The sequence below is a fragment of the Podarcis filfolensis genome (genome assembly GCF_964270895.1).
Source record: "Podarcis filfolensis genome assembly, chromosome: 12".
NCBI classification, from domain to species: Eukaryota; Metazoa; Chordata; class Lepidosauria; order Squamata; family Lacertidae; genus Podarcis; species Podarcis filfolensis.
The window spans coordinates 20620184-20647475 of record NC_139614.1 but is presented as its reverse complement, the minus strand read 5'-3'; the positions used below and the strand labels follow the sequence as shown (position 1 = coordinate 20647475).

Sequence of the window (27292 nt, the reverse complement as noted above, 5' to 3'; positions counted from 1 at the left end):
ATGTTCTCTTTTTCCAGCTGACAACTAGCTGACTAGCAGCTCACTTGACAGCTGTCAAAATCTTCCATGCAACAGGCTTTCTCATCGGACGTTCCCGGGTCTAGGGGGGGGGTGTAGTTTCAGCTCCCAAAATTCTTTTTATCCTCCAGAATATCCTCTTATAATGTCCAAACCGTGAGGTCAGGATCTTTAGTTAAAAAAAAAAGCAAGAAACAGATTCTCTCGACCTTAGCTGCCCAGTCCTTTGCTTTAAGTTGTTTACAAAGAGGGGGGGGTGGACTTCCTTTTTAGCCCCTTCCCGCTCGTTCCAAATCCAAGATAAGAAATTTTTTAAAGTTCCAATCTCCGTATTACTCACGGGTTGATGTTTTAGAATCCAATCAATCTTAGAAGAAGTTGGCGCTCTCTGTCAATGGCTTGCGGCTTCACTCCGTAGACGAGGGAGTACTCTCAGCACCACGCCTTACCCTGCCTCCGTTCCGAAGCCTTTAAAAAGGCTCCGTCGCGGATTGGGGGGGCGCAAATGGTGCCCGCCGAGTCTCTGTGTTCACAGGCATCCGCGCCTGTGATTTTAAGGGTCCCCGCTTCGCCGCAGCGGCCAGACCCAGACGCTACGGAGCCGATTCCCTCCGGAGCTCGGAGGGAATCCGCCATTAAACAGTGGCACCAACCCGGAAGTCATGCCCTTTGCTTGTTCTACTGGCTTTATCTTCATCTGTTTTTAAAATTGTTTTTATTACATTTCATTGGTTTTTAGGCGCATTTTGGTATTTATTTTTGTTGGCTGCTACGAATGCTTCCGAAGCAGGAAAATGGGATATAATTGTTTTTTAAAAAGGATGAATCGCTGCACTTATGCCAAGCGCAAGGCCCAACTAGCTCTTTCAAGTAAAGTGGGTGGCTAAAGCCAAACTCTTCCTCACAATTTGACTTTGCATACACAAACATTGGCATGGTGCAGGAGGCTCAGATACTGTGCTAACCTATGTTTCCAACCATCCCATCTCACTCTCTTTTGCATTCCCTCACTGTTGATCATGCTCCTTTGCTCACTTGGTAGTTCTGCAAGGATGTCTATGCTTATCTTGATGATAAGCAGCAGAACTCCCATACAGGTGCCAGCCAAAGTAAATGATGTAGAAGTGAAAGGGCTGACGCCACTGATCTCCACAGGCCAGTGTCCCATTTATGTGTATATGCCTTTCTTTAAAGGTAAAGGTAATAGGTAAAGGACCCCTGGATAGTTAAGTCCAGTCAAAGGCTACTATGGGGTTGCAGCGCTCTTCTCGCTTTCAGGCTGAGGGAGCCAGCGTTTGTCCACAGACAGCTTTCCGGGTCATGTGGCCAGCATGACTAAACCGCTTCTGGTGCACGGAGGACCGTGACAAGTGCCAGAGTCCACAGAAACGCTGTTTACCTTCCCGCTGCAGCAGTACCTATTTATCTACTTGCACTGGTGTGCTTTCGAACTGCTAGGTTGGCAGGAGCTAAGCCAGAGCAACGGGCGCTCACCCTGTTGCGGGGATTCGAACTGCTGACCTTATGATCAGCAATTTACCTAGGATAAGTGTGCTTGGTTGAAGGAAGGCAAACCAACAAATAAACAAACAAACAAACAAACAGCTGTTCTCTCCCTTAACATGTCCTTTGCATAGCACTATTGTTTTCATAATACTATATTTTTATCATACTATATTGTAATAGCAACAAAAGCAGTCTTCAAGCCATATGGAGTTTATAAGGAGACGCACATCTGTCAACATTGTTAATTTAAATCCAGCCTAAATGGATAGAGGCTACACAAGTGATTCATTGAGCTTTATAAGCCCGTAACATAATGAATGGATGGCTTCATTTCACTTTTGCATTCGACCTACTACATTTGTTAACTATTTTTTGGTGATTTGATAGGGAAGGCATAGCAAAAACCTTCTCAATGTTAGGAGTCCTGTGTTTTTGTGACAGTACTTGGGACACTAAAGACATTTGGTCAAATCTAACCTTGAGTGGCAAACACCACAGAAACTCATTAGTATATATTAAGGAAGGAAGGAAAGAGGTGGAGAGGCTTCATTCAGATGAAGCGTGCAGATTGCAGAATGTCTGTCTCACCCTGATATTATAAAAACCATGAAGAACTACAGCCATTTGGGCATATAAGCAATACATTAAAAACACACACACACACCTGAATAACCCAAGATTGGTCAATAAGCAACAATTTCCCATACCCATGCTCAGCAAAGACACATAATCAAACACATGTTTCAGCACCATGATTTAGTAAGTTTTTGCAGTTTTTTAAACTGCTTCTTGTTCATGGTTTGATTGGAAGGTACTGTTTTTGATTTATGCTAGCCCCTTTTGGCTCTTAATCTTTGTAAGTCAGTCAGAGACTTTTCTGCAGCAAGCAGTGAATCAATCAAATAAATAAATAAATAAATAACTAGTAACAACATGGAATTCCAGCTTCCCAGGATGCAATTTTGCAGAGAAAAATCCAGAGGTTATGTATGATCAGAATACAAATCAACAATTTGGTGCATTAGTACAAGTGGACCATTTCTTTTTTTGGGCTGTATTAATCACTTCACATCCAAGACACTGGAAGCAGTAATTTTGTTCTTGGCACCATTGGTTAAGATACCTCTTAGAATAGCAGTCTTAGATCTGGGTGCTACAGTTCAAGAAGCATGGTGAAAGACTAGAAAATTAATATAAACATTTATCCCATATTAAGTCAAGCTGAAGGAATGTTGGCTGTACCCTCAGGAATTATTTGTTAAGGACGGGACTACATTCTTCAAGCATTTTGATGAATGACAGAAAGAGGCTGATGACAACTGTTCACCTCATCTACTAAGGGAAAGCATAAATTTTGTATATTAGGGAAAAACCTATTTCAATCATCAACCATAAATGGCTTTGGGTGTTCTCTGTGAGGTGAGTTAGATTGGATCATCATTGCATTTGAGTCCTTCCCAACTCTTAAGAATTGTTCTGATTCCATATCCTTTCCTGAGATTCACAACTTTATCTTATGTTGCCATTGAATATACAAGCATGAAACAATATCTCACAATATCTCACAATTTCACAGTATCTCTTTCCTCTTCCAGCCTGTTAGGTAGTAAATAGTTTTCTTTAGACCAAATCAAATAATAGTATCTCTCTACACTAACAAAATTAAGGAGACCACTCAACTTAGTACTGGAAATTATTTGTAAAAAAAAAAAAAGTCTGACAGCACTAGAGACAAAAATAATTACAGTATGCTGATGTTTTATACCCTCTGCAGTTTTCAAATACTAGCACACAGTTATTAGAAAGAGAAAAGACCCAGGTAATTTTTCTCACTGCCAATATAGTGGGAACTGACATATCACTATGATATAAGTCTAACTGTTTTGACAGTACTACTGGTAAATTATTCCACAAGTTAAGATTCCAACTGACATTTTGTTACAGTGGTAGTCTACAGCAGATTCCAAAGGACTGTGCACTAATCTGCACACGAGGCTCTAGTTGGGAAATAATTGTTTTAGTAATCATACTTGATAATATTTCTTCTTTTAATTTTTTTCACATTATGTTATTTATGGTAACTTGCAACCCATAGGCGTAAGTTAGACCACAGATTACCACTATCTATCTCAATGTCATCTTCCCACATTGATCTGAATGTCTCCTTTACATTCTGCAGTTCTATTTCCCCTACTTCAGCACTGACCTCTTATGTGTATGCCTCCATTTTACTAATGCATTATCAAAAAGTGATGGCAATAATTGTAAACCACTCATCACACTGTGGTATACAATCATGATTTGCAAGACAAGCAAATACCATAGTGTAATAATGCAGACATAGAGGCAAACTACCGTATTTTTCGCTCTATAAGATGCACCAGACCACAAGAAGCACCTAGTTTTTGGAGGAGGAAAACAAGAAAAAAAATATTCTGAATCCCAGAAGCCGGAACAGCAAGAGGGATCGCTGCGCAGCGAAAGCAGCGATCCCTCTTGCTGTTCTGGCTTCTGGGATAGCTGCACAGCCTGCATTCGCTCCATAAGATGCACACACATTTCCCCTTACTTTTTAGGAGAGAAAAAGTGAGTCTTATAGAACACAAAATACTGTATATTTTGCTATAAGCAAGAAAGGGAGGAGGTCATTGCAGCATGTGAATAGAGGAGAGAGCATATGAGGGCCTGAAGTTTGGTCAAGGTTCATTCACGTAACGTGAAAACATGCTTTGGCATTACAGAGGATCCAAGCATTAGTCTTGTGCCAGTTTGTCAGTGGCAGTGTTACACATTTTATATTTTAGCATTTTTAATCTGCCATAAATTGCATCCACTGCAGTACATCTCTATTCATTTTTGTGCTCGCTGAAGCATTATTTGTTTCTTGCTTGTACATAGTTTATGTAAAGTCTGATTAAGGTAGGTTCTAATATTGTTCTTGATGCATCTTATTCAGTGCTGTTTAGCCTGGGTTTCCAAAAGAGTGACATTTTGCTCTTGTGCCTTATTCTTAATGAAATGCTCCAAATGCAGAAAAGCTGGTAAATGTCCAGTATTTATAATACGGTATTTTTAAGTTTAAATAATGCAATGAAAGCAATATTTGTGAGAAAAATACATTATTTTATACTAAACAAGATAAACATCACTAGATATTAAGCATTCATAAGGGATGTAATCTATGTTCATTTATATTTTTTAGGGTGCTTTATTTGCAAAATTTGGAATATGAACAGTATCTATTAGTTAATGTAGCCATCTGTAGTCCTTTGCCGGAGGATAGGCAATGAGCAAGGTGAATTTATAAGCTTCAAAAGAACACAGCTGGCTGATGCTAGAATTTCTTTCCTACACACTAAGATGTTTTTTGCTAAGTAATAACAACAGAAGAAGGACATCCTAATGTTTCCTTAAGATGAATAAATCTCCCCCAGTTTTGTAGAGTCTAGTCTATGTTGCCTAATTCAAAACTATACTTTAAAAAGATATGAAAATATCAAGAACTTATTGAACACCTATAGCTACTATAGTCTCCTAATTATGTATTACCACTATCATACTACTAAGAATGTCACTGCCCACAGTTCAAATGTCACTGGTTCCTATAATGAAACAGAAAAGCTGAAGCGTTAACAATTTAGCTTCTTTTCCTGCTTTTATTGTAGTGTTTCTGAAGTGGCAGCTAGTAGTTCCTGGATCCGGTAGGGAGGTCAAGGAGGCAGGGCCAATAAGGTCACATGGGTGCAACCAAGGAGGCTACATCAGTGAGGCCAAATTGTTCTGGTTTTCCTCCCATCCTCTCTTGCAAAAGTGTAGACATAAAAGCATCGGAGTTGGATAAGTTCGTAGCACCTCCCTAAACTGAAAAATGTCTAGCCTTGGGACGAGAAGGGGTCCCTGCTGTCACACTTTCTAGCGTAGGTTAATGTCACAATAACTATACTATTACTCAGAAATCCGCTCCACTAAATTCCACATCCACTACATAAAGTACAATAAATGGAAAAAAGACTTACAGTCCATAAATCTGGGGAGCAATCTCTAGCCTGTTCAAATGCATGTAGAGTTCAATATCGTGTTTCTTTAGCAAATGATCTTGAATCTGATTTACTTTCGCTACTATAGCAATTGATGGGCCTAGATCTTGTGGTCTAGCAAACGGAACAGGTGTCATCATTGCATCTTTCTCCTAATGAAACAACAACAACAAAGTGAAATGTAAAATGAAATATACTATTAGAGCACATTCTAATACAACATTTTAGCAAAGGTCCAGTTTGTATGTAACCTGAAACCACAGTTAAAAATAAACTATGGTTTAATGAGAAAAGGTATGGGGCCCATTTCGCTCCTCTGACATTCCTGTCTTTGATATGCTGGGAGGAAAACAAACCTGAGGCTGGCTTAGCATTGCATTCGAACCAGCACTCATGTTTTTTTCTCCAAATAAACCAGGAGCAGAAGTCAAGGTTTACTTAGCTTACCAATCATATTTTATTTTGGGGAAACAAACCACAAGTGCAAGTTCACACATAGCATAAATCCAGTCTTTGCTCCCCCCCTCCCCTTCCAGCACAGCAAAGAGAGAAGAGGGGAACAAACTGGTCATGTAATTAGCAGAATGCACCTACACTTATTCTTGTTAAATCATAGTTTATTTTTAATTATTGTTTAATGTGATTGGTAAACCAGACAAATATCCAATTGTTGGAATGCAGATATTACCAACATATTATCTCCAGCAACTGAGGGGTATTTTTTTCATAGACAAACATTCCAGACCAGAATGTCATTGGTGGGTGGGTGTATAAATTTACTCTATGAAGATTGACATCAAAATACACCGAATACACCAAAACAAGGACCATGAAGTGGGGGGGGGGGGACAAACAAAAGTAACTGCTAAAATTTCTTATTTTGCAATGACAGTTGGGAGGTTCCATAAAATCCAATTACACATTCATCTAATGACTAGAAGAAGATAGGCAGAATTGTACAGTCCACTTCTTATCACTTAACCACAGTTAAAGAGATCCCGCAACACTACATTTGCTAAGGGGGCTGAAGGTTTGGGGAGGCTCTCAGACAAGATAGCTGAGGAAAAAACACTTCAAAAATTTTGTTTCAACATGTTTTAGAAATGTTAACTCCTGTCTTATTTCCTATTATACCTCTGTTCTTTAATAATCATATTCTACAAGTTCAAAAAGTACTTGATTTTTATCAGCATGTACCTTTTGACTGTCGTGCTCATAGGTAGAAAACCAGTGTTCCGCTGTTTTCATAAGATGGATGAACATAGCACTAAAGACAAAAGTTTTTTTGATAAGTACTATGATTAATAATAATACAAATATAATAGAAATGTAACAGAAACATGAAATTATCGAAACTTACTAGGCATCATGCTCCAGATATTCAGGGTTCAAAAGAGCTTTCATTTCCTCACTGCTTAGAATAACAAAAACATGTAAAAGTTTATTTCTGGAAGATTTTAAGCTAAGTTATAGAGGAACTGCAAGTAAGTACAACTAGCCTTTGTAATTAAAAAAGTAACTCCACTGAAGACAAATGAAGTCCTTACTCTCTCTAAAGATCAAAAACAAATTAGCTGCCTTGTCTGTACTACAATGAAGTAACCATCTAATTATTCCAAATAACAAATTACTGGGTGCCACAATGTATTATTTGAATATGCTTGATCCAGAATAATTGATCACTCCACAATCTATCACTGTTCGTTGAAAACAAAAAATATTGTTACTGGTCAAATACACAATTATCAAAGCAGTAATTTATTTTAATAGAATCTATTTTTATCACATTTTAGCAGCAATTAATCAGTGACGACACCTCTTATCCATTTTCTTCTCTGGCTACAGCTCTAGAAGGAAATAAGCGGCGGTAATATGCACAAAACATGGTTACTTTGAAAAACCTTGACACTTTCTTCCTGCATACATTGGCCAGGATCCAAAACGCTATGTGTGGAACACCACATGTGCTGGCGAATGTCCCATCCTACTTCTTGCTGCAGCCCCTAGTGCAAGCTGAAGTGCTTGCATAAGGGGTTGTTCGGACCCTGGCAATGATAAAACACTCTAATGATCCATATGTTATTTCGTGCAACAGCAGTTTGCTTATCCTGTGCTGTATATGAAGATCTTCCCCTCTCACCCTGCGGAACAAATGGCTGTTGATATCACGAATGATTCTCTGCTGGGAGGGTAACTTGCTTAGAGGGTTGTTGTTTTTTTACAAGAAAGCAGTATATTGATTTTGTTTGTTTGTTAATTTTGTTAAATAAATAAATAAAACAAAACAGGGTGCTGGACTAGATGGGCCTTTGGCTTGATCCAGCTGGGCTCTTGTCTCCTTACTACGTAGCCTTTTCCCACCAACAAAATTTCCTACCTTGGGGATAAAGGGGTAAAGGGACCCCTGACCATTAGGTCCAGTCATGACCGACTCTGGGGTTGTGGTGCTCATCTCACTTTATTGGCCGAGGGAGCCGGCATACAGCTTCCGGGTCAGGTGGCCAGCATGACTAAGCCACTTCTGGCGAACCAGAGCAGCGCACAGAAACGCCGTTTACCTTCCCGCCGGAGTGGTACCTATTTATCTACTTGCGCTTTGACGTGCTTTCAAACTGCTAGGTTGTCAGGAGCAGGGACAGAGCAACGGGAGCTCACCCTGTTGTGGGGAATCGAACCGCCGACCTTCTGATCGGCAAGCCCTAGGGCTCTGTGGTTTAACCCACAGCGCCACCCGCGTCCCTTGGGGATACAGAGGACTAAAAGGCCTCTGGACCAGGTTAACAGACCTCTCTTTAAAGGGTAGTACTTCTCTTTAAAGGGTAGTCTTTTACCTGCTGTCATGTCATTGTCGAAACATGGCTTTTGACTATTTACATTACATTGCAAACTGCATGTGGTGCTTGTTGATCCACATACTGTTTGAGAGCAATACCCTAATAATTTGTTTTGTATGAAGAAATGCAAGATACCCACCTTGGTTGTGCAGCTTCGCTTGCATGTAGATAAGCTTGGTGGTCACAATGCAGAATAAAGACAATTGGTGCTAGGAGTTCATGCATTCCCTACAGCAAAACAAAAATAAAGACTTTATTTCACATGCCTGGGATTTCTACATCAGCACCAATTAAGCAAGAAAAAGTTACCTTAGAATAAAAATGATGGCTATCTAATAGTTTTATTGTAAATGAAACTAATACTAATTGTTTACTCTCCTATATAGACAGGAACTCTGATATTTTTTTTTAATGGAACAAAAAGTCAGTAGACCACAACTCATTACTCAGTAGTTACATCAATATCTATGTGAATAATTGTTTTACTTAAACATTGGGCAGTTAGGAGCTATCTTATGAAGACACACATAGAGTATAACTGAGAACGGTATCAAAAATTGTTTCCCAAAATTGGAACATCAGTGATTGCTATAAAGTACAGAATTATTTATATACTTTTAGAAAATGGGATTAGAAGAAACCTAAGAGAAATACATTCCAATTCACTCAGCTAAGATGAAAATTCCATATCTGCATAGCTTAAAACTGTGATAATGGATAATGTCACATAAGATGGGGCCCAATTCCTTCTTAACCCCGTTAAGCAGATCAGCTAGGCCGATTGGCTAAATTTGCTCAAAAGAAAATTATTCATTTTATACAGGTTAACCAGCACAGTTTCGCAACTTTGGTTATGAACATCTAAAATGCTTCAGAAGAAATGGCAAGAAATTGGGGTACTTGGTTGATGGTCATTTCTTTAATGTTACAGACAGAAATAATTTCCCTTCCATATGTATGTTTAAATGTAAATATTAAAAGCAGAAGGTACTCTGAAAGGTTGGAAAGAGATAATATAAAACCTGTCATTTTTGAAAAAATGTTTAGAATAAAAAGAGGGGAAAGAGTAAATTTGTATATTGGGTAGGCTGAGCACATCTTTTTATTTTTTCAGTTTTAAATTGTCACTATTTCATAATATTAAATGCACTCTTTTGAAACCTTCTCTAAATTTTGCTCATTCCAGTAACTTGCATACTCAGTCATAAAAATATCTTGAGGTCATATTGGAAAGACTGCTTATGAACAGATATGCTAGAATAAGGCTTCCAAAGGAAAAAGAAATCAATAATGACTGGGCATCTAGTTCCTATAATACCTTTGAGAATCCAGCATTGTTAATAAAAATAAAAGCTTGGCTCAGCAGAAGCTGGTGGGGCATCGTTCACAACTGAACAGGTCAAACAACTATCAGGTACAATGGAAGACTTAGTTTTGATTAGCTCTATTCAGTCATCCTCTTTCACTATTACTTAGCCACATAGAATTGTAGAGTTGGAAGGGACCTCAAGGGTGAATTGGTCTACCCAACTGCAATGCAGGAATCTCAGCTAGATCATACATGACAGATGGCCATCCAACCTCTGCTTAAAAACCAGCTCTAAAGGAATTTGGGGTTGGGGGGACAAAGCAAGGCACCCCCAAGGGCTCCAAAGCAAACACAACTGACTTCCCATGGGCTCCTCCCTTTCAGGGAACCTGAGAAGCACTCCTGGGCATTGCAGGAATAGCCCAGAACTTTCTGTACATGCTCACAGGCATCATTGTACAGCCCCACTGTATCCCAGGGTGGCACAGAGGACGACCTTACCCTGGAGAGAAGGAGGAGGGGTGCAGGGCAGCGGTTCCATGCTATTTGCCAGGCGAGCAGGGAGGAGCAGGAGGCAGAAGTGCCACAACAGTCAGCTCAAAGGAAGCAGGGAGAGAAAAAGAGGGTAGGCGGAGTTGCTAGGAGCATGACAGGCATTGCTAGGGGTGCCCAATGGCTGATGCCTGGACACTTTGTGGCCTCTGCTATTCCTGCTACTGACCACTTCTTGGTCCCTTCCATGGGTTTTTGCTAGGCAGGCAGGGAACTGCCCACAGAATTCAATGGAGAGATGCTTCTCTTGGGAAACCAGCAGCGAGTGGCAGTATGCGGGCGGCAGCAAGCTGTGCCGCCTCTCTGGATCCAGCTGTCTGAGGCAGCTGCTTCACTCCACCTCATTGTTAGGTCGGTGCTTCCATGATCTGACTGTGGTTCAAGCCTCAGTGAACACCAGGACTTCCTGGGGACCAGATGAGGCCCATCCAACCCACTGGAGCCCTCCCCTGGATCATCAGACTCTAGCTCTTCAAGCTTCTGCCACCTGTTGTCCTGATCCAACTGGCCCCTTTAGGATGTCTCCACAGGGCTTATGGCAGTTATATGTGCTCAGTTCATGTGCAGAAAATGCTCCGCTATGGTGCCACGGCATACCTTGCTTAGCCTTACCCTAGTATTCTGATATAAAGTTTTCAAACGTGGGTCTCCAGCAACAAGGGCCAAGTGCCAAGCGACCTACATCACCAGGGTAGCTCTCAGGAAGAGGGAATTTCTATTTTGTTATCTGCTGCACTACAGAGCCACCCCCAGAATGGGTTTGCCATTCAACCTGACCGTTAAAAAGATAATCTGGAACATGGCAATAGATAAAATAATGTGGGCATCAACCACATTGTGCTAAGGGGTTAAGGTGAAGGCAGAAATGCAAAAAGAGAGAAAGAGACAACGGTGCGGGTGGCAAAACTGCAATTTTAGTTCCTTCTTTGTAACATTTCTGGCATAATAAACATGTTTTGAGAGAGGAGCTTTCAAAGTTATATGTTGCAATGATACACCAGTTAGGTCTACATCTCATGAATTTAAATATGGCATGTAATTTCTTATAATACAATGACCACAATGTATTTTTAAATCAAATCAAAAGCAATTTGATATACAGTGACATTTCTATGTGCAGTACGCTGTGATGTGTGTTTTCCAGAATATTTTGAATCAGAACTTTTTTGGGGGGTGGTGGAATCCTATGCAAATTAGGATAATTCACACAGGATGATTTGCATTAGAAGAAATTCAGTTGCATCAGAATTTTTTGTGATGCCCTAGAGTTTAATTTAATTTAACATTTTTATTTTACTTGTATTCAGTAAAGAAAACAAAATATTTGAAACTGACAAGCTTGCCTTATAATGTGTTTGCAGTTGTCACCCATTCATTGTTACTAATGAATGTATGAAAAGGAAAAATTTCCGTGGAAGAATATGGCACTGCCGTATCACTGATAGTAAATACATTTTTGGTCAAAATATATTATGTTGTTCAAATATACAATAATATTGAATACAACTCCACCATAAGGGGAATATGGCCCATCTCTAAATTTTGGGAGCCACAGAAGGATCTGAACGTCTCTCAGCCTTCCTGTGCAACCTGTAAGCACCTCACTGCATAACCTGCTGATCTCATCCATATTTACTCAAAGGTAAGTTACGCTGGGTTCAGGATTGCTTACCCCTAGGAAAGTGTGCTTAGGACTGCACCCTAAGAAGTTTAAGGAACACATTGGATACAATTAACACGAATAACTTAACACAGGCATAGGCAAACTCCGGCCCTCCAGATGTTTGGGACTACAATTCCCATCATCCCTGACCACTGGTCCTGTTAGCTAGGGATGATGGGAATTGTAGTCCCAAACATCTGGAGGGCCGGAGTTTATCTATGCCTGACTTAACACAATAGGTTCAGATGACTTGCAACAAATATTGATTTAGAAACATTTTGATATAATTCTATTCAAAACTTGATTTTCCTTGTATTTTCATAAATCTCAACTCGTATTTGGAGAAGGTAAGAAGAAAGGAAGGAAGCTGCCTCTCCTAGAAACAGTTATTGCATAGCAATTCTATGCATGTTTAGTGAGTGTGATCAGTGGGGCTTACTCCCAGAAATGTGTGCACAGGATTGCAGCCTAAAATGTTCTGAGAAAAGACACAAATAGGATGGATTTGAAGTAAATAGCCCTCCAATCGCTTTTGCGACGGGGGTCTGCTATGTAAAAATGGCAACAATGTATTTGTTGCCAAATAATATACTGACCGAATGGAAATTAAGTTAGCCTTGTGTGGTTTTCAAAGTTTACAGGAAGCATTAACAGCTTTCTGGCAAAGAGCAGCATTTAACCCTTTTTGCTGCTGGGTTGTGGCATCTCTCCATCAGTCTCTGCTAGAAAATTGTTGTTTGATTTGCAGTGAGAGAGAGGGGAGTGTGAAGTGTTAAAAAGAGTAATTTTTCTAAAAATAGTGCAACCCAAACAAACAGCAGGCTGGCTCTTTCACGGAACCTCCTCTCCACATTGGATATCATCCTCATTCATTAAAAGCATTGTAAATCCCACAGAGGGCTGATTGCACCCCAGCTTTTCTATTTAAAAACAACAGGGGCACCACCCACCACGCCATCTCTAACACGCACACAATTTTCTCTCTTTCAGCGTCTCCAGGGCTTTCCCCGCTCCTATACTCCAATGTAGTCCAAATTTCTTCCCCAAAATTCCTTCCGACAAGTCAGCCAACGTGCCCTAAGCCTCAGTAAAAACCACCACATCATCAAAACCTTTCCATCAGCCATGCAAAGGTGCAGTGAATGGATGCAATTCAAGGTTTGTTTGATTTTTGCTGGTGCTGCTCCTGAGCACTTTGAAAATGAATTGTTAGTTATCACAAATGCAGAGTTTGAGGGGCTTCCCTCTTCAGTTGAAGGGGTTAACTAAATAAGTAGAGAGACCTTTTGTCTCTCTATCCCCCCCCATCACAACAGGACAGATTCCCTGAGGTTCCCTTCCCTTCTCCATCCCACCCAGGCAAGGCAAGATCTTTTCTTTCTTCAACTCCCCTTCAACTGCTTTCCTGTCCAGAAGGCAGTTGCTGCAGAATCCCAGGTCTGCTTTGCTCCAAAAGGCAGAAGACAGTTTATCAGCAAGCAAGCCCCAGCGTTCCCCTGCCCTAATGTCTCTTCATTCTGATGTCAGAGTTGTGCAGCAGAAGGCTTCCCATTGGAAGGGAAGCCTGCTCTTCTTACACATCACTGACCAATCAGAACAAACTGGTGAAACATGTTTGGATATCCACCAGTGGAAATGCTGGAATTTGCTGCTGATGAACTGCCTCCTTTTCATGACAGATGTGGCCCACAGTAGTAAGACTGTGGTCCAGTTCTAACTACTATCACTATTACAATTATTAATTAATATACTGTTTACTGACAAATTAGGCTTTTAACCTGCATAAACACCGATCAGATTTTATTAGAATACACAATAAAACAATCCCATTAAAAATAGTGATTAGAACAGGAGACTCAGGTCAAGAGACTGCCTTGCATGAACTGACATTGGGAATCACTGGTAACTGTGCCAAAATGCTGAATAAGAGGCAAAAATGCTGCTCCGACTGACTTTTTGCAGGATTCAGGCACAAGGTTGGAGTGCATAGGTTTGCAAAGGGAGCATAAAGAAGCATTCCACAGGCCTGGCACCATCAGTGCCATACATCTTGAATGTAGGGAATTATTTGAAGCAGTGGCATTAAGGTATAGCTTAATGAGCCATCCCAGCGGTGAGTTGTACATTAATTAATAATCAATTAAGTAATAATTAATTTATATATAGCTCACTGCTGGGATAGCTGAGTCGCTAGAGCATGCAGCTCTTAATTCAGGGTCATGGGTTCACAAGCCCCACGCTGGGCAAAAGATTCCTGCATTGCAGGGGGCTGGACTAGATGACCCTCAGGGTACCTTCCAATTCTACAATTCTATGGCTCTACGATATTATTAGACTGAATTAAGACAGTCAACCTATCCAGTAGAATAATCAAAGACAATGAAGTCAAAGCAGGAAGTGGCACTGAAATTAATAAAAGTAAACAAAAACAAAAAACTTCAAATTTTTAGAGTACCACTCTTTACTGTTGTAGTTAAAATCTGTTAGTTTTTAAGTGCAGTTATTAATTTATTCAGTACATGTATTCAGCACAGATATATTTAGTGTTTTATCCAATCCCTTTAGCCCTAGATCAGCCATCTTCTAAAATGACTGCAATGTGGAAATGACACTCTTCAAAAACAGAGGTGAAAAAGTTTTCTTTGTTAACAGCCTGTAGGCTCACGAAATTGAACCTGTTCTTTTATCTGCCGATGTTCATTTAGCCCACCAAGCAGTCTTTATTAAAGCAGAGGCACAAGGCAGTCAAAGTTCATTAATACCATTTATATAATCTCTGCAGTTTCAATTAACTCAGCAAGACATTCTACAACATGATAACAGTCTCATTAATTCAATAAAATCCCATAACTATTAACAATATGGTCTATGTTAAACGGGGTGTCACCTAGAACAAAATAATAGCTTTAACAGCTTGTGAGGAAACTCAAAGTTTTTTTAAAAAAACTGATTTGACTAAATACTCAAGCCTTATGCAGTAAGGTATTATTTTTTTTTGTAAAGGATCTATAAGATTTTTCAGCACAAGAAAAAGACAGTTAAGCTGTACCAAAGAAAGAAATATTATTTGCCTATTAATTTACTCAGAGTGTGATTCTTGTGTTACTCTCTCTTTCAGTAGAAATTGGTTATATTCCCTGAAAACAAGCAAGTTGGGTTCATCTCTTTAAGGAATGCCCCACATCACAGCTCCTCAAGGCAATTTTCAATTATTCATGTGACTAATGGGTTGGATCAAATAAGTCCGCTTCAGATAATATTTACATAGACAATATTTTACCTAATATTTTCCTCATGCTTCACCAAGTTATAATGTTCCAAGTACACCATTTTTTCATATACTCAGCCAATGTTTTATATGGTTGGATAGCAGAGTGAAACCAAGCTGGGTTTATTTCTTAATCCCACTAACAATCTGCACGGGAGGTTATTGTGTGGGATACCCAGTGTGATATAGCGGCTACAGAACTGGACTAGGACCTGGGAGACCAGGGTTAAAAATCTCACCTCAGCCACGATGCTCATTGGGTGACCCTGGGCCAGTCACCATCCCTCACCCCAACCTAACCCACAGGGTAGCTGTGAGGACAAGATGAGGAGGGGGAGAGCCATATATAGCATCACAAAAATGTAAGAACATTAGAGGAACCTGATGGACCATCTAGTTCAGAAGTCTGTTCTCACAGGGGACAAACAGATGCCTATGGGAAACCTGCAAGCAGGACCTGAGCACAAGTGCACTCTCTCTTCCTGTGGCTGCCAGAAACTGGTAAAAGGTAAAGGTAAAGGGACCCCTGACCATTAGGTCCAGTCGTGACCGACTCTGGGGTTGCGGCGCTCATCTCGCTTTATTGGCTGAGGCAGCCAGCGTACAGCTTCCAAGTCATGTGGCCAGCATGACTAAGCCACTTCTGGTGAACCAGAGCAGCGCACGGAAATGCCATTTACCTTCCCACCGGAGCGGTACCTATTTATCTACTTGCACTTTGACGTGCTTTCGAACTGCTAGGTTGGCAGGAGCTGGGACCAAGCAACGGGAGCTCACCCCGTCGCGGGGATTCGAACCGCCAACCTAGGCTCTGTGGTTTAACCCACAGCGTCACCTGCGTCCCATCAGTCACTGGTACTCAGAAGCATTACTGCATCCAATCAATAGTCGCCAATAGCTTTCTCCTCTGAGAATCTGTCTAACTCCATTTTAAAGCAATCTTGGAAAATACCATTAACATTGAGGACTGTGGACCCTGTATTTCAGTGATTTTGTCTCTACCAAGGGAGCCTATTTCAGAAGACAGTGCTGGGAAATGCTCAGCTTTACAGCATTTGTGCTGCAGACTCTTTAGCAGCTGTATGAAGCTACTCAGGCATCCCCGGATTTGGTCTAAGGTGGTATCAGTTAGCAGATGAAATCAATCTCTATTTTTCTTTTACATTTAATTCAAGTAAAATGGCTGCATTGCTTAACCAGTGTCTGGGATGAGTAGTAGACTAGATGAAGGGACTAGATGAAGGTCAGTAAGAGTAAGTTAACCCTAACCAGCTAGACAAAACCAGATTTTTTAACACTAGGAATGCGATATTGCGGCTTTCCCCAACCTGATGCCTTCCCGATATTGCTGGACTCCAATACCCATAGGCCCCAGCCAGCATGGCCAATGGTCAGGGAAGATGGGAGTTGTAATCCAACAACATTTGGAGGGCACCTTCCAATATACCTGATTCAGAGAGTGGAAATCTACAGAACTAAAATGATGAAGCTATTATGTGTTACAGAATAGCTGGGAACGGATATGCTTCACTGTATGCATTTAAAGTTAAACCAGCTTTGTTGATAAACAATTTCTACTCAACTATACAACTTAGCATTTGGCTGTGAACATTATTTTTCTTTTAAAAAGTTTCCAGATAAATTCACATTCAGACTTTTCAAGCAACTTACTCTGGAAGAATCATCTTAAGATTGTTAAAATTCTTCCAAAGTGCATGCTCAGCTTGAAAGCTTTTCTATTTTCAACATGACATGCACTAATTAAAAAGATCAACTGAATTTACAAATGAATTCATTTGTATCATTTCTGCAGGCCTAACATGAACACTGCTGAAAAGTCTCTTTCTCACTAGTAATCTGTTTCAAACTTTTTTCTGCAAGTGTGCGGCACTTGTACACTATTGGTAAATATATCTTAAATTGCTTGCATCGTATTCCATGGTATTCTCTTGTTCCATGGACAGACAAAATGCCATTCATTTATTTCTTACCTGACTACTTGATTGCTAAAGTTGAAGTAAACAAGTCCATACTTTGGTTTGGATTCAGGCAAAGTTACTTACACTTAGCTCTCACTGAAATCAATATGAGTGCAGTTAGGTCATGACTAACTTATCCTATTCATTTCAGTGAGACTCAAGATAAACTTATCCAGTTCACCTGGGAGTAAGGTTTACTAAATTTAATGAGATTTACTTCTGAATTGACATCTATAGGAATCTGTTGTTAGTCTTGATCTAATCCATTTGCAGAAGATAAACAATTGTCCCTTTGGTACATATATTTTTAATTTATGAAGAGCAGCAGAGAAAGCTTTCATTAGTTAATAAGTAATAAAAAGTTTTTAACCTTTAAAAAGTTGGAAGTAGGATTTAACAGCATTGAAGAAAACAATCTGAGGGAATGTCTTATCTTGAGTAGGGAGCATATGTGCCTGAATGGTTTGCTTTCTTTACCACACAGCTAACAAGCAGTTCTTTGATTGCCTGAGCCATCACACACAACTTTGGAGATAATAAAACCTATATTATTGTTCAATCAATTGTTAAGCGTGTAGCAGGGAAAAAACGTTGAGGCAATGGATACCACCTGTACGATAGTTTCATTACCTGTTTGTAAAGTAACTGCTCATTTTCCCGAGCATAACAGAAAAGAACATCTGTAAGAATCTTTCTCACATTCTCTTCTTGGAAATACTGCATTTCAGGAAACCTGAAAAAGAAAAAAAGAAAAATACATCACTTATACATACACCACAATGCTTCCTAATATGTCTTCGGTTTCCTGATTCCCAGTCTTTTAAAAAGCAGTCTTACAATCTTTTATCTTTCGTCCACTCCACAAAGCTCTTACAGGTATCATATTTATCTTTTAAATACTGTTATAAATGACACGTTATTAACTATATTACTTAGAATATTCCACTGCTTTACACAGGTGGATTTCTGAGAGTGATATCAGCTGTGAGCAAAACTGCATCGACATGTGATTTGTGTGAGATACAAGTGAAAGAACAGCAATAAAGAATAAAAATATCAGTTATATAAGGACACAGTCAGACATAGAATGATGGCAGCCTGTTCACATGTACATGGAAGCAAGTTCAACAGAAATAAACTGTGTTTGCTTCCAAGCAAATGTCTGGTCAGAATCCGGGAACAGGGCAAGTAGAAGATTCAGAAAGAAAATCTCCCCCTCTCTCCCCATGAGTAAAATGAATTCTAGGTAAGAAGCAACTTTGTGAGTTCCTCCAGTTAATTCATGAAAAATAACCAGTCATATAGACCTTGTAAATAGTAAACTGAATTCTATGCCAAAGCGAGTGTAACATTCTTTTTTACAATGCCTCCATTAACTAGCACAACTATCCAAACTTTAATTCCCCAATTATAACTTAGATAGTTATATAATCTTAAACATCCTGAACTATTCCCATTTAAAAACAAAAAATACCATCTGTGAAAATTAACATGAAAGCATACTTAGATTTTAATTATACATCTAACAGCATAAATGCATTTGAAAATACTGCTTTGGCACTGTCATACAAAATAAAGCAATAAGGGTTGTCAATATTTCCTGTGCATTGTTTTATTTTTTGCCTGCCAATTCTATAAATGGAAAAGGTATCAAAATGAATTTTGCATTGTAAAACTCATGCAAACTATTTTCTCATCTCAAATAACAGTAAAGAGTGATGCTACAACTAGAAACGTAACATGCCATATAAGAAGTAATTGAGATGAATTGGAGCTACTCAGTGAAATCATTGTTCTAATTCTGACAAAATATTTTACGGAACTGAGTTCCAGCTTTGATAAGTTCCTTAACAGGAATGACCTAAGGGCTAAAGAGATGAAAGAATAATTACAATGGTAATAAGGAACATTTTTAAAAAGCATCTCCGACAGTAGGAAAGTAATACACAAAAATAGAAATGCTAAATTCCTCTGAATGACATTTCTCACTAATTACATATCACTTTTTATTGATTAAGTGTTAAGAATTACAGAAAATCATCTGTTCAATCTTGTATTATAAACATAATTTAGTCACAAGATCTGTCAGTTCCTCTCATTCTTTTTTCTTTCTCACTGAAACCATTTAAAACACGCAATACCTCATAATATTAATTTATAATAAACCCACTTCAGTATCTCCAAGATGTCTCTTTGGGATTCGAAACCAAGAGAGACAATATTCCCTTATTGATCTAGATTATTTTGAATACTGTGTTTTTCTTGAAGTGCCTGTCATTCTCTTGGGCAACCATCATGTCCATATTGTATCCTCCAAAGAACTGCTCTAAATTCTTACGAAGACCACATTTTACCCAAAAAGTGATTTAGAACTTTGAAAAACTATTTAAATAAATGTATGGTCCTGCATGCTGTATCTGGCTCACTACCGCCTTTTACTGAACTCACATGCATAAGCTCTGCCAACAAGTACCAGCTTATCGGTCAGATTTTATTTTGGGAGGTGAAAAAGGGAAGCAAAAGCTGACCACCATCTAGTTCCAGGTGTTCCAGCTGAGGTGGCCGTACCCTTCCTTACCCTTCACCAAGGGGCTACCTAAGTATCCTCTTGTCCTGAGGGAAGGAGAGAATGAGATTCAACCACCACCTTGCCCTTGCTTTCAAAAAGACTTTCTCCATTTTTTTATAGAATGGTAGAGTTGGGGGGCACCACAAGGGCCATTTCGTCCAACCCCCAGCAATGCAGGAATCTTTTTGTCCAGTGTAGGGCTCATTCCCATGATCCTGACATTAGAAATCTTATGCTCTACCAACTGAGCTATCCCAAGCTCTTGACAGTACAGCATTAATTAACTGCTGCTGATTGTTTGAACATTTTTATGTAAACCGTTTTCTGAGGTCCGCCTGAAAAGCAGTATATAAATACTTTAAATAAATATAGAATGATAAATAATACCGTGTAGGTGAGCTGGATTTTGCCTTACGGCCAAAGGTTGTCTATCTACAGCAATGTTTCACAACACTTACGTTCTTGTCACATCTTGTTCAATCATTCCTCGAAGTTCTTTATCTTGGAAAAATTTGTTCCAAAGACTCTGCAAAAGGGCAGACATTCACATGAAACACGGAATAAAACTGATGGTCTATGTAAAAAGTTTGTACAAATTGGAAACATGTTGCATTTGGGCTGCTTAAAAGAAGTCAATATTAGTGAATATCAGACTTTGGGAAGTTTTAGCCTTTTGATCAAGCTGCATTTTTCAAAAAGCCTCACACGATTGGTTTTTTTCTATCATAGAATCATAGAGTTGGAAGAGGTCCCTGAAGGTCCTCTAGTCCAACCCCCCAGCAATGCAGGAATAAGCAGGGGGCCCATATGGGGATCAAACCCACAACCCTGACATTATCAGCACCACGCTCTAGCCAACTGAGCTGAATGTCATGGAACCTAATATTATCTTATTTTTAGTTTGCATAAATACATTAAAACATTAGAAGTTGCAATGCTAAATATTTCTGGTGTGTTTTCTGCATCACTAAATGGTGACTTTTACATGCACATATAATTTACAGGTTGTTTTCTGTGGGCAAGAGGAAAGTTGCAATGCAATGTCACACCATATGCTCTGTATCCCTAGACCAGAGGTGGCTAATCTGTGGACCTCCAGAATTAGCTGGACTCCATCTCCCATCATTCCTGACTGCAGGTCATGTTGGTCAGGGTTGTTGGGATTTAAGAGTCCAATAATTGCTGGAGGGCCACTGCTCCTGCCCTTGACTAGGGAAAAGAAGAAGAAGAGGAGAGGCAAGGCTTCTTTCTGTGGTGACAGCCAAATGTCTCCTGCCATGTTTAAATGAATGTGATGGTGAATCTACAACAAAACATTTACAGAGCCGCTCAATAACTATATTGTCCAATTAAGGCCAACAGCCATTCTTGAGATATTTTTACAATTCCACAGCTGCAAACATTCGCAGAAGGCCCTGATCAGTATTCATGTAAAGCTTAAATAAAATGGCTTAGTTCACTAGAAACTAACAGAAAGCGAGAAGCTTCCCAAAATGTCTGTGGGTACGTGGTCACTGGAGAGTCCAATATCGCCCTCGACGCACTGTATGTTGCTTTAAAAATAATATGACATGCTAGTTCAACATGCAATGTATCAACATTATTGGTTCCACTTGATATTCACTGGAAGAATTAATCATGGTATATTCAGCTGTTTTTAAAATTGCAGAAATGTTTAAATAAAAGAGCTGATGACTAACATTTATTTTAAATGAATAAGAACAGGTGGCAACTCTCGGAGAGAATGAAACAAAGTCCCAGCTCTGATCTCTTGCTCATCAAGACATCATCAGCTGAAAGTGATGAATACTCAGCATGCTCCACTTTTGGAGAAGAGCATCTTCAGCTCCTTTTCGTCTGTTTAGAGATGGTATATCAAGTGCCATAGGCTTGCTTCACTTGGCTACTTGAATAGTGGACCTAAAGGTGAATTTGAATAGAGGCTGAACAAAAAAATTCACTAGATGCAAATGGGAAAAAGAACATCTATAGCTTGCATAAAACTGTGTATTTATATTGGGAGTGATAAGGGAGTGAATTCACACAATGCTGGCTGCTGAATGATGCAGATACTGCAACAGGCTTGAAGGATTAAACACCCCCTTGCTTAATGGTTGTCAACCTGATATTAGATGCTTGGGCCCTCAAAAAATCCACTTGGGAATCTTTTGAAATTGGACCCTGGTCTATGTCAAACTTTTGAATGTTGAATTTCTTACTGATGCTGACTCTGAATACACACTGCCCTTTGATTTATCTATTTTTTCTAGCTAATCATATTATAGTTCAGCAGTAGCCAATGTAGCATCTTCTATATGTTGTTGAACTCTGATAAACTCAGATTATCCCTCATAGTAGTCATGACTAACTTGTCCCACTGATTTAAGTGAGGTTAAAGCATGTCTAAGAGGAAGGCACATTTGGCAAATCCTCAGCATGATCAACTCCCGCCGGGAAACATGTCCCCATCCCACTGTGGAAGGATGTGTGAATCCATAATTGGCCTCCACAGTAACCTATGGACACACTGTTAAGACCATATTCATGGAAGACAATCCTACTCAACTACGAGTGATCACCAAAGAAGAAGAAAGCATGACTAATTTAATCTGATCCAACCCTATGATTTCTATATATTTTCTGGTTTTAAGTGTTTTTATTTCCTTTCCCCCCTTTTAGATCTTATTTCCTAATTTGATGCTAGGTATTAAGTTTGAAGGGTTGGCTGATAGAATATTATTTTTTTACAAGGTGAATGTACAGATCCTTTCCTACTGAAATTCCTGATTCAGTCACATCCTTGAGTTACTATCCACTTCAGGCAACTATGGGAACAAACAATAACTCTGTGTTTGTCACACCACCATACAGTGTCACAAGTACTGTGAACTATGATGGTAGGCCATGATACATTTAAGATGTATACTGTGTTATCTAGTGCTATTTTTCTTGAAAAAGAGGTGCCAGAACTCATGATGATTGCCTCTCACATTCTCTTTAGAATGGCAATAGCACCTACCTGAAAGGTGTCAGAACTGAGTTCTGGTGAATTCCAGGTGACTAAAAGCCCTGGTGTTATGTCCTTTCCTTTGGATCAGGAGAACGCATGTTAACCACCTGAATGACACTATCTCCTTTGACTGTGATATCTCAGCTAGCTGTACAATGCACACAACTTTACCTATAATGTAGTACAAAGCAGTATTACTGAGTTCACCATGAGAGCAGGAATTTTGCTCCTTGAGAAGAAAACAACCCACAAGCTGACATGACCTGGGTTGCAGCATTTTCAGAAAAAGAACTGTTAGTGTCTAAGGTACCAAAAGACACTGCTGTGCCAGCATTTTCAGTGTCAAGGCACACCAAGCTGCAACCTCATTTCATCTCTTTTGGATTAGCTGTCCATATCAAGGATACTTCTACTCTTTACTTGATGAAGAGCATCCAAGGTTTTATTGCATGCTCCGGATATAATATAAAATAAGTTATAATTACCCCTTCATCCTGTGAAAGTGGGTTGTTGATCATCAAGTCTTGTTGTCCAGCTTTTCGAGGATTTGTAATATGCTGTGAATAGGAATTAAGACCTTTAGATTCTCTATTAGACGTGCAGAAAATATTGAGGCAGAGGGAAGGAAATATGTCTGGATTCAACTTACTATTTCTTTAATCTTGTTATACAGTGTTCTTAATTTTGTTGTTTTACTGATCCATTGATTTCTGTCAGAGGGGAGAACATTCAGAAACAGCTGCAGATCAATGAAACATTGGTTGGTTAGAAAGACAAGCGAGTTATATTGACGTAGTGACACTTTCTAAACAGAATCATATTTGTAATTTGGAGCTTTGGTATTTTGTGGTAGGATATAGTAAACTGAAATAACCGTGGTGTGCATGTTCAAAGGATTCACTGAAAGGCATCTGCCAAAGATGTTAAGCCATCAAACAGGATCCTCTTAATACTTCTCACTTGTGCAGTATCTTTGGTATATTTTGCACCATATTGTGCTATCTAATGTGATATTGTAAAAAGCTGCTTCAACAGGTTAATCATATATTCTGACAGACCATACCTGCTTCACTTGTCAGCTCCACAGACTCCTTGGCAGTTAACCTGAGCAGCCCCTCCTACTTTGCTTAACCCAATCCTATAGGAAGGTTGCTTAGGGTTCTTATAGTCTCATCCCATAAAAAGAAAAGGCTATACAGAACTATTTTAAAAGAGGGATAACTGATAAATCCTAACTAAAGATCCTAAAGATTAGTTGCACTTTCAGTGAAAAAATACGACTTTGATAAAAAAATCACAATGAAGCATGCCCAAGTGAAATATAATTGACATAAATCCTTCAATATGAACAGTAATTTAGTTGTAAGGTATTTCAAATCATTAATTGTTCTGTGAATTATAAAAATCAACAGAAGAACATTGGGATGGAATCTTTCAAAATTCAGTTGACTCTTTACATCAGCAATCTTCAAGTGCATCAGGTAATACGTTGGTATATTACAACTACAAGCTGTAAATAAATATTTTCTTCTTACCTTCCAACAAACACTACGGAACCTGCTGCTTCTCAGCTGCCCATTAATCCCCTTCAGCCGTATTGTTGCCAAGTAATTGTTGTTTACAAATAATTCTTCCCATTCTTTGCTACATGGAATGAGCAGGGGGAAAAAGAACTTTTAAAAATTATTATTAAAGACTTAGCTGACTGTGAAGCAATATAACATGAAGTAATTTTGGGTAAACAAAAGGAAAGGAAGTTTTAAATGTATATATTTAGCAGTGTGCTATTTCTAAACGCATGGTTGTCTTTTTGGACACATTTCTTCCCTGGATTTAATGAATATGTAGATCACTATAATTATGCCAGCTACTGAAATTCATAATGTCTGTGGAGGCTATTCCATTTCCTCTAAAATGTTGGTACTGCAGTTCAGTGAATAAACAAGAAAAATGAATATTAATATAAGCACATTTGGGTTTCAACCATAGATAAAGCAGTACCTATTTGAAAGAATACCTAATTTCAAAATATGGTACAAGGAAGTATAGTGTTGACTATTATTTCTGCACATGACACATTTGCCTAAATGAAGCCTCTTTTCTACATAACGTCAAGCTGGGCAGTTAAGCATAATAGAAGATGACTTCCGTTAACTTTTAGTGCTGTTTACTATTGCAGTCTCTTCCACTTCTTTCTACATGATCAGTCTTAAAAATTTAACAGGTGCTAGCAAATTTTTAAAAAATAAATTTTAAAAAACCCCTCACTGTATAAACTGTTAAAGGCAAGCTTGAGTACCTTGCAGTACCTACGGCTGACTAGATAAACAACCTAAATATGCCTCCTAGGCACAAAGACACCAGGGGCCTAACACCTGTGCTTCATTAATGTACAAGTAAATCTACTCTACTGGGAAACAATTGGAAATTAATTGTCCCAAACCATTTAGTGAATTTGAATACAAGAATTAAACTATATTTTCTCTATTTTCCACTGAACTGAATCTCTAGAACAATACCACCCACCTGAGGATCTAAAGTGAAATAGCCCAAAGACTTCCTTGAGTCACTGAATTAACAAATACAATTTGAGCAAAACAAAAACAAAGACAAAGACAAACTAAAACTTCTTCTCACATAAGCAAAATCAGAGATTCCTTGGTTTGTGGGAGAAGGTGAAGATAGGTCATGAAGTAAAAGCAGGCTATGCCTCAGTTGCCACATTTGGTGAAAGTTAAAGGTTTATGGTTTTTCTTCCTCAGATAAAAGTATGAATGGTAACTCAGACCAAATATTGGTTACAGTTCTTGATTTGTGTGGAGCAAGACAAACCAAGAGCCTGGGTTCAAACATCATCATCATCATCATCATCATCATCATCATCATCTTCATCATAATTTATTTATACCCCGCCCATCTGGCTGAGTTTCCCCAGCCACTCTGGGCGGCTCCCAATCAAGTGTTAAAAACAGTACAGCATTAAATATTAAAAACTTCCCTGAACAGGGCTGCCTTCAGATGTCTTTTAAAGATAGGATAGCTGCTTATTTCCTTCTCATCTGAAGGGAGGGTGTTCCACAGGGTGGGCGCCACTACCGAGAAGACCCTCTGTCTGGTTCCCTGTAGCCTCACTAACTCAAAGTGGTGCATCAATGCTAACTCAGTGCTAAGACAATGCAAAGTGGTGCCTCAATGCTAACTCAAAGTGGTGCCTTAGCAGCGGAAGGAGGCAGCTACTATCGCCTTTGCTCCTGACCTGACCATTTGCTCATTCGTGCAAAAGGTTTGCCTCTGTGTTCCACAAGAACCAGGTCACTGCTAGGATTCCAGATTGGGCAATGTACTTGTTGGACAAAGTAATGTGCAACTCCTAGAAAAACTTTTGCAGGCTAAGCTTTGTTCTGATCAAGCAAATACAATAGAATAAAGAATCCAGACATATGTTTAAAAGAATTGGGGCATACATCAACATACTTTACAAAACTATTCTGATCTGATAAACGACATAAAAGAAGAAAATGGGGAAAGCAGAAACCACTGTTTGCCAGCTATTTGTTCTGTGGAAGGAACAAAACACGCCTAATAAAAATGTGTGTTTTACCAAGTTTTCTATCTAGAAAAAATGTTTTTTTGCACAGCATAGTGTCTGAAACTTTTATGGGAAATTTAGCAGAAATGTAAGAGTTGCAGATTAGTAATGCCAGCCAGAGACGTTAAAGCCTGGCCTCAGAAACAGGAAGAGCTTCAGCATTAGGACTGCAGGTGCCAAGATCAACCAGATAAACACTGTTATCTATAATTACTTCATTTTTAGCTTAAATCACAGGTAATGAGGGAACTCAGTCTCGAAAAGGCAATTAAGAACTGTACACAGTCTTTCTGCTTTTTGTACAAAGAAAAATATTTTAGAAATTGTTCAAAGATTGATCCATTTTAATTCTCCTAGATTTTTTTAAAAAATAACATTCAAATAATTACTAGTAGTACAAAGGCACACAGTTTACAAGAGTGTAGGACATATTTGTTACTGACATTGGTTAAAATAATGACCCGCAAAGCCATACAACCATCTAGCAAAATTAAAAATTATCCAATATATCATTTAAGTATCCCTGGTATTTTTATTTTGTGGCCATTTCATAATTTCCATAAAACTTTATATACAAATAGTCTATATGTGTACATTTAGCAACAAGAAACCAGTTATTCCTTATATATAAAAACAATCTGACAAGTTAAAATAATCTCATGCTTTGTGAGAAGGCAGTGAGGGGCCACAGAATCGAGAAGAACCACTTCATGGCAGAGATGGCGGTCTGCCGGCAGAATGGCACATCTCCAGGACAGCACTGAAAAGCTTCACTGATGCTGCTGTCCCACTAGCAATGTCCTGTGGGTGGTGGGGGTCAAAACAGGACATTCTGAAGGTGTGTCAGATGAGACGATAGCTTTGCAGGATCCTAAGCCCCTTCACTCTCCCAAAAGGCTCCACAAGAGGCCTCAAAACCACATCAGTTCTGGAGCTGGCATAATTTATTCCCACCCAT

General features: G+C 39.1%; 1 protein-coding gene across 29 annotated transcripts in view; it reads right to left on the bottom strand.

The window, feature by feature from the left end:
• Window positions 1-27292, bottom strand: part of TBC1D5 (TBC1 domain family member 5) — a 248346-nt gene that overhangs the window by 89383 nt on the left and 131671 nt on the right. For 16 of the 29 annotated variants that reach the window (XM_083577783.1, XM_083577770.1, XM_083577788.1 and 13 more), the window contains 9 exons: window positions 24281-24389; window positions 23395-23484; window positions 23231-23302; window positions 20194-20261; window positions 17797-17899; window positions 8535-8623; window positions 6922-6972; window positions 6759-6828; window positions 5541-5713 (listed from right to left, as the gene is read on the bottom strand). In XM_083577783.1, the coding sequence (XP_083433909.1) occupies window positions 5541-5713; window positions 6759-6828; window positions 6922-6972; window positions 8535-8623; window positions 17797-17899; window positions 20194-20261; window positions 23231-23302; window positions 23395-23484; window positions 24281-24389 (825 nt within the window). Of the gene's footprint in view, window positions 1-5540; window positions 5714-6758; window positions 6829-6921; window positions 6976-8534; window positions 8624-17796; window positions 17900-20193; window positions 20262-23230; window positions 23303-23394; window positions 23485-24280; window positions 24390-27292 lie in introns of all 29 variants that reach the window. The other 13 variants (XM_083577774.1, XM_083577790.1, XM_083577780.1 and 10 more) reach the window with 1 other exon arrangement.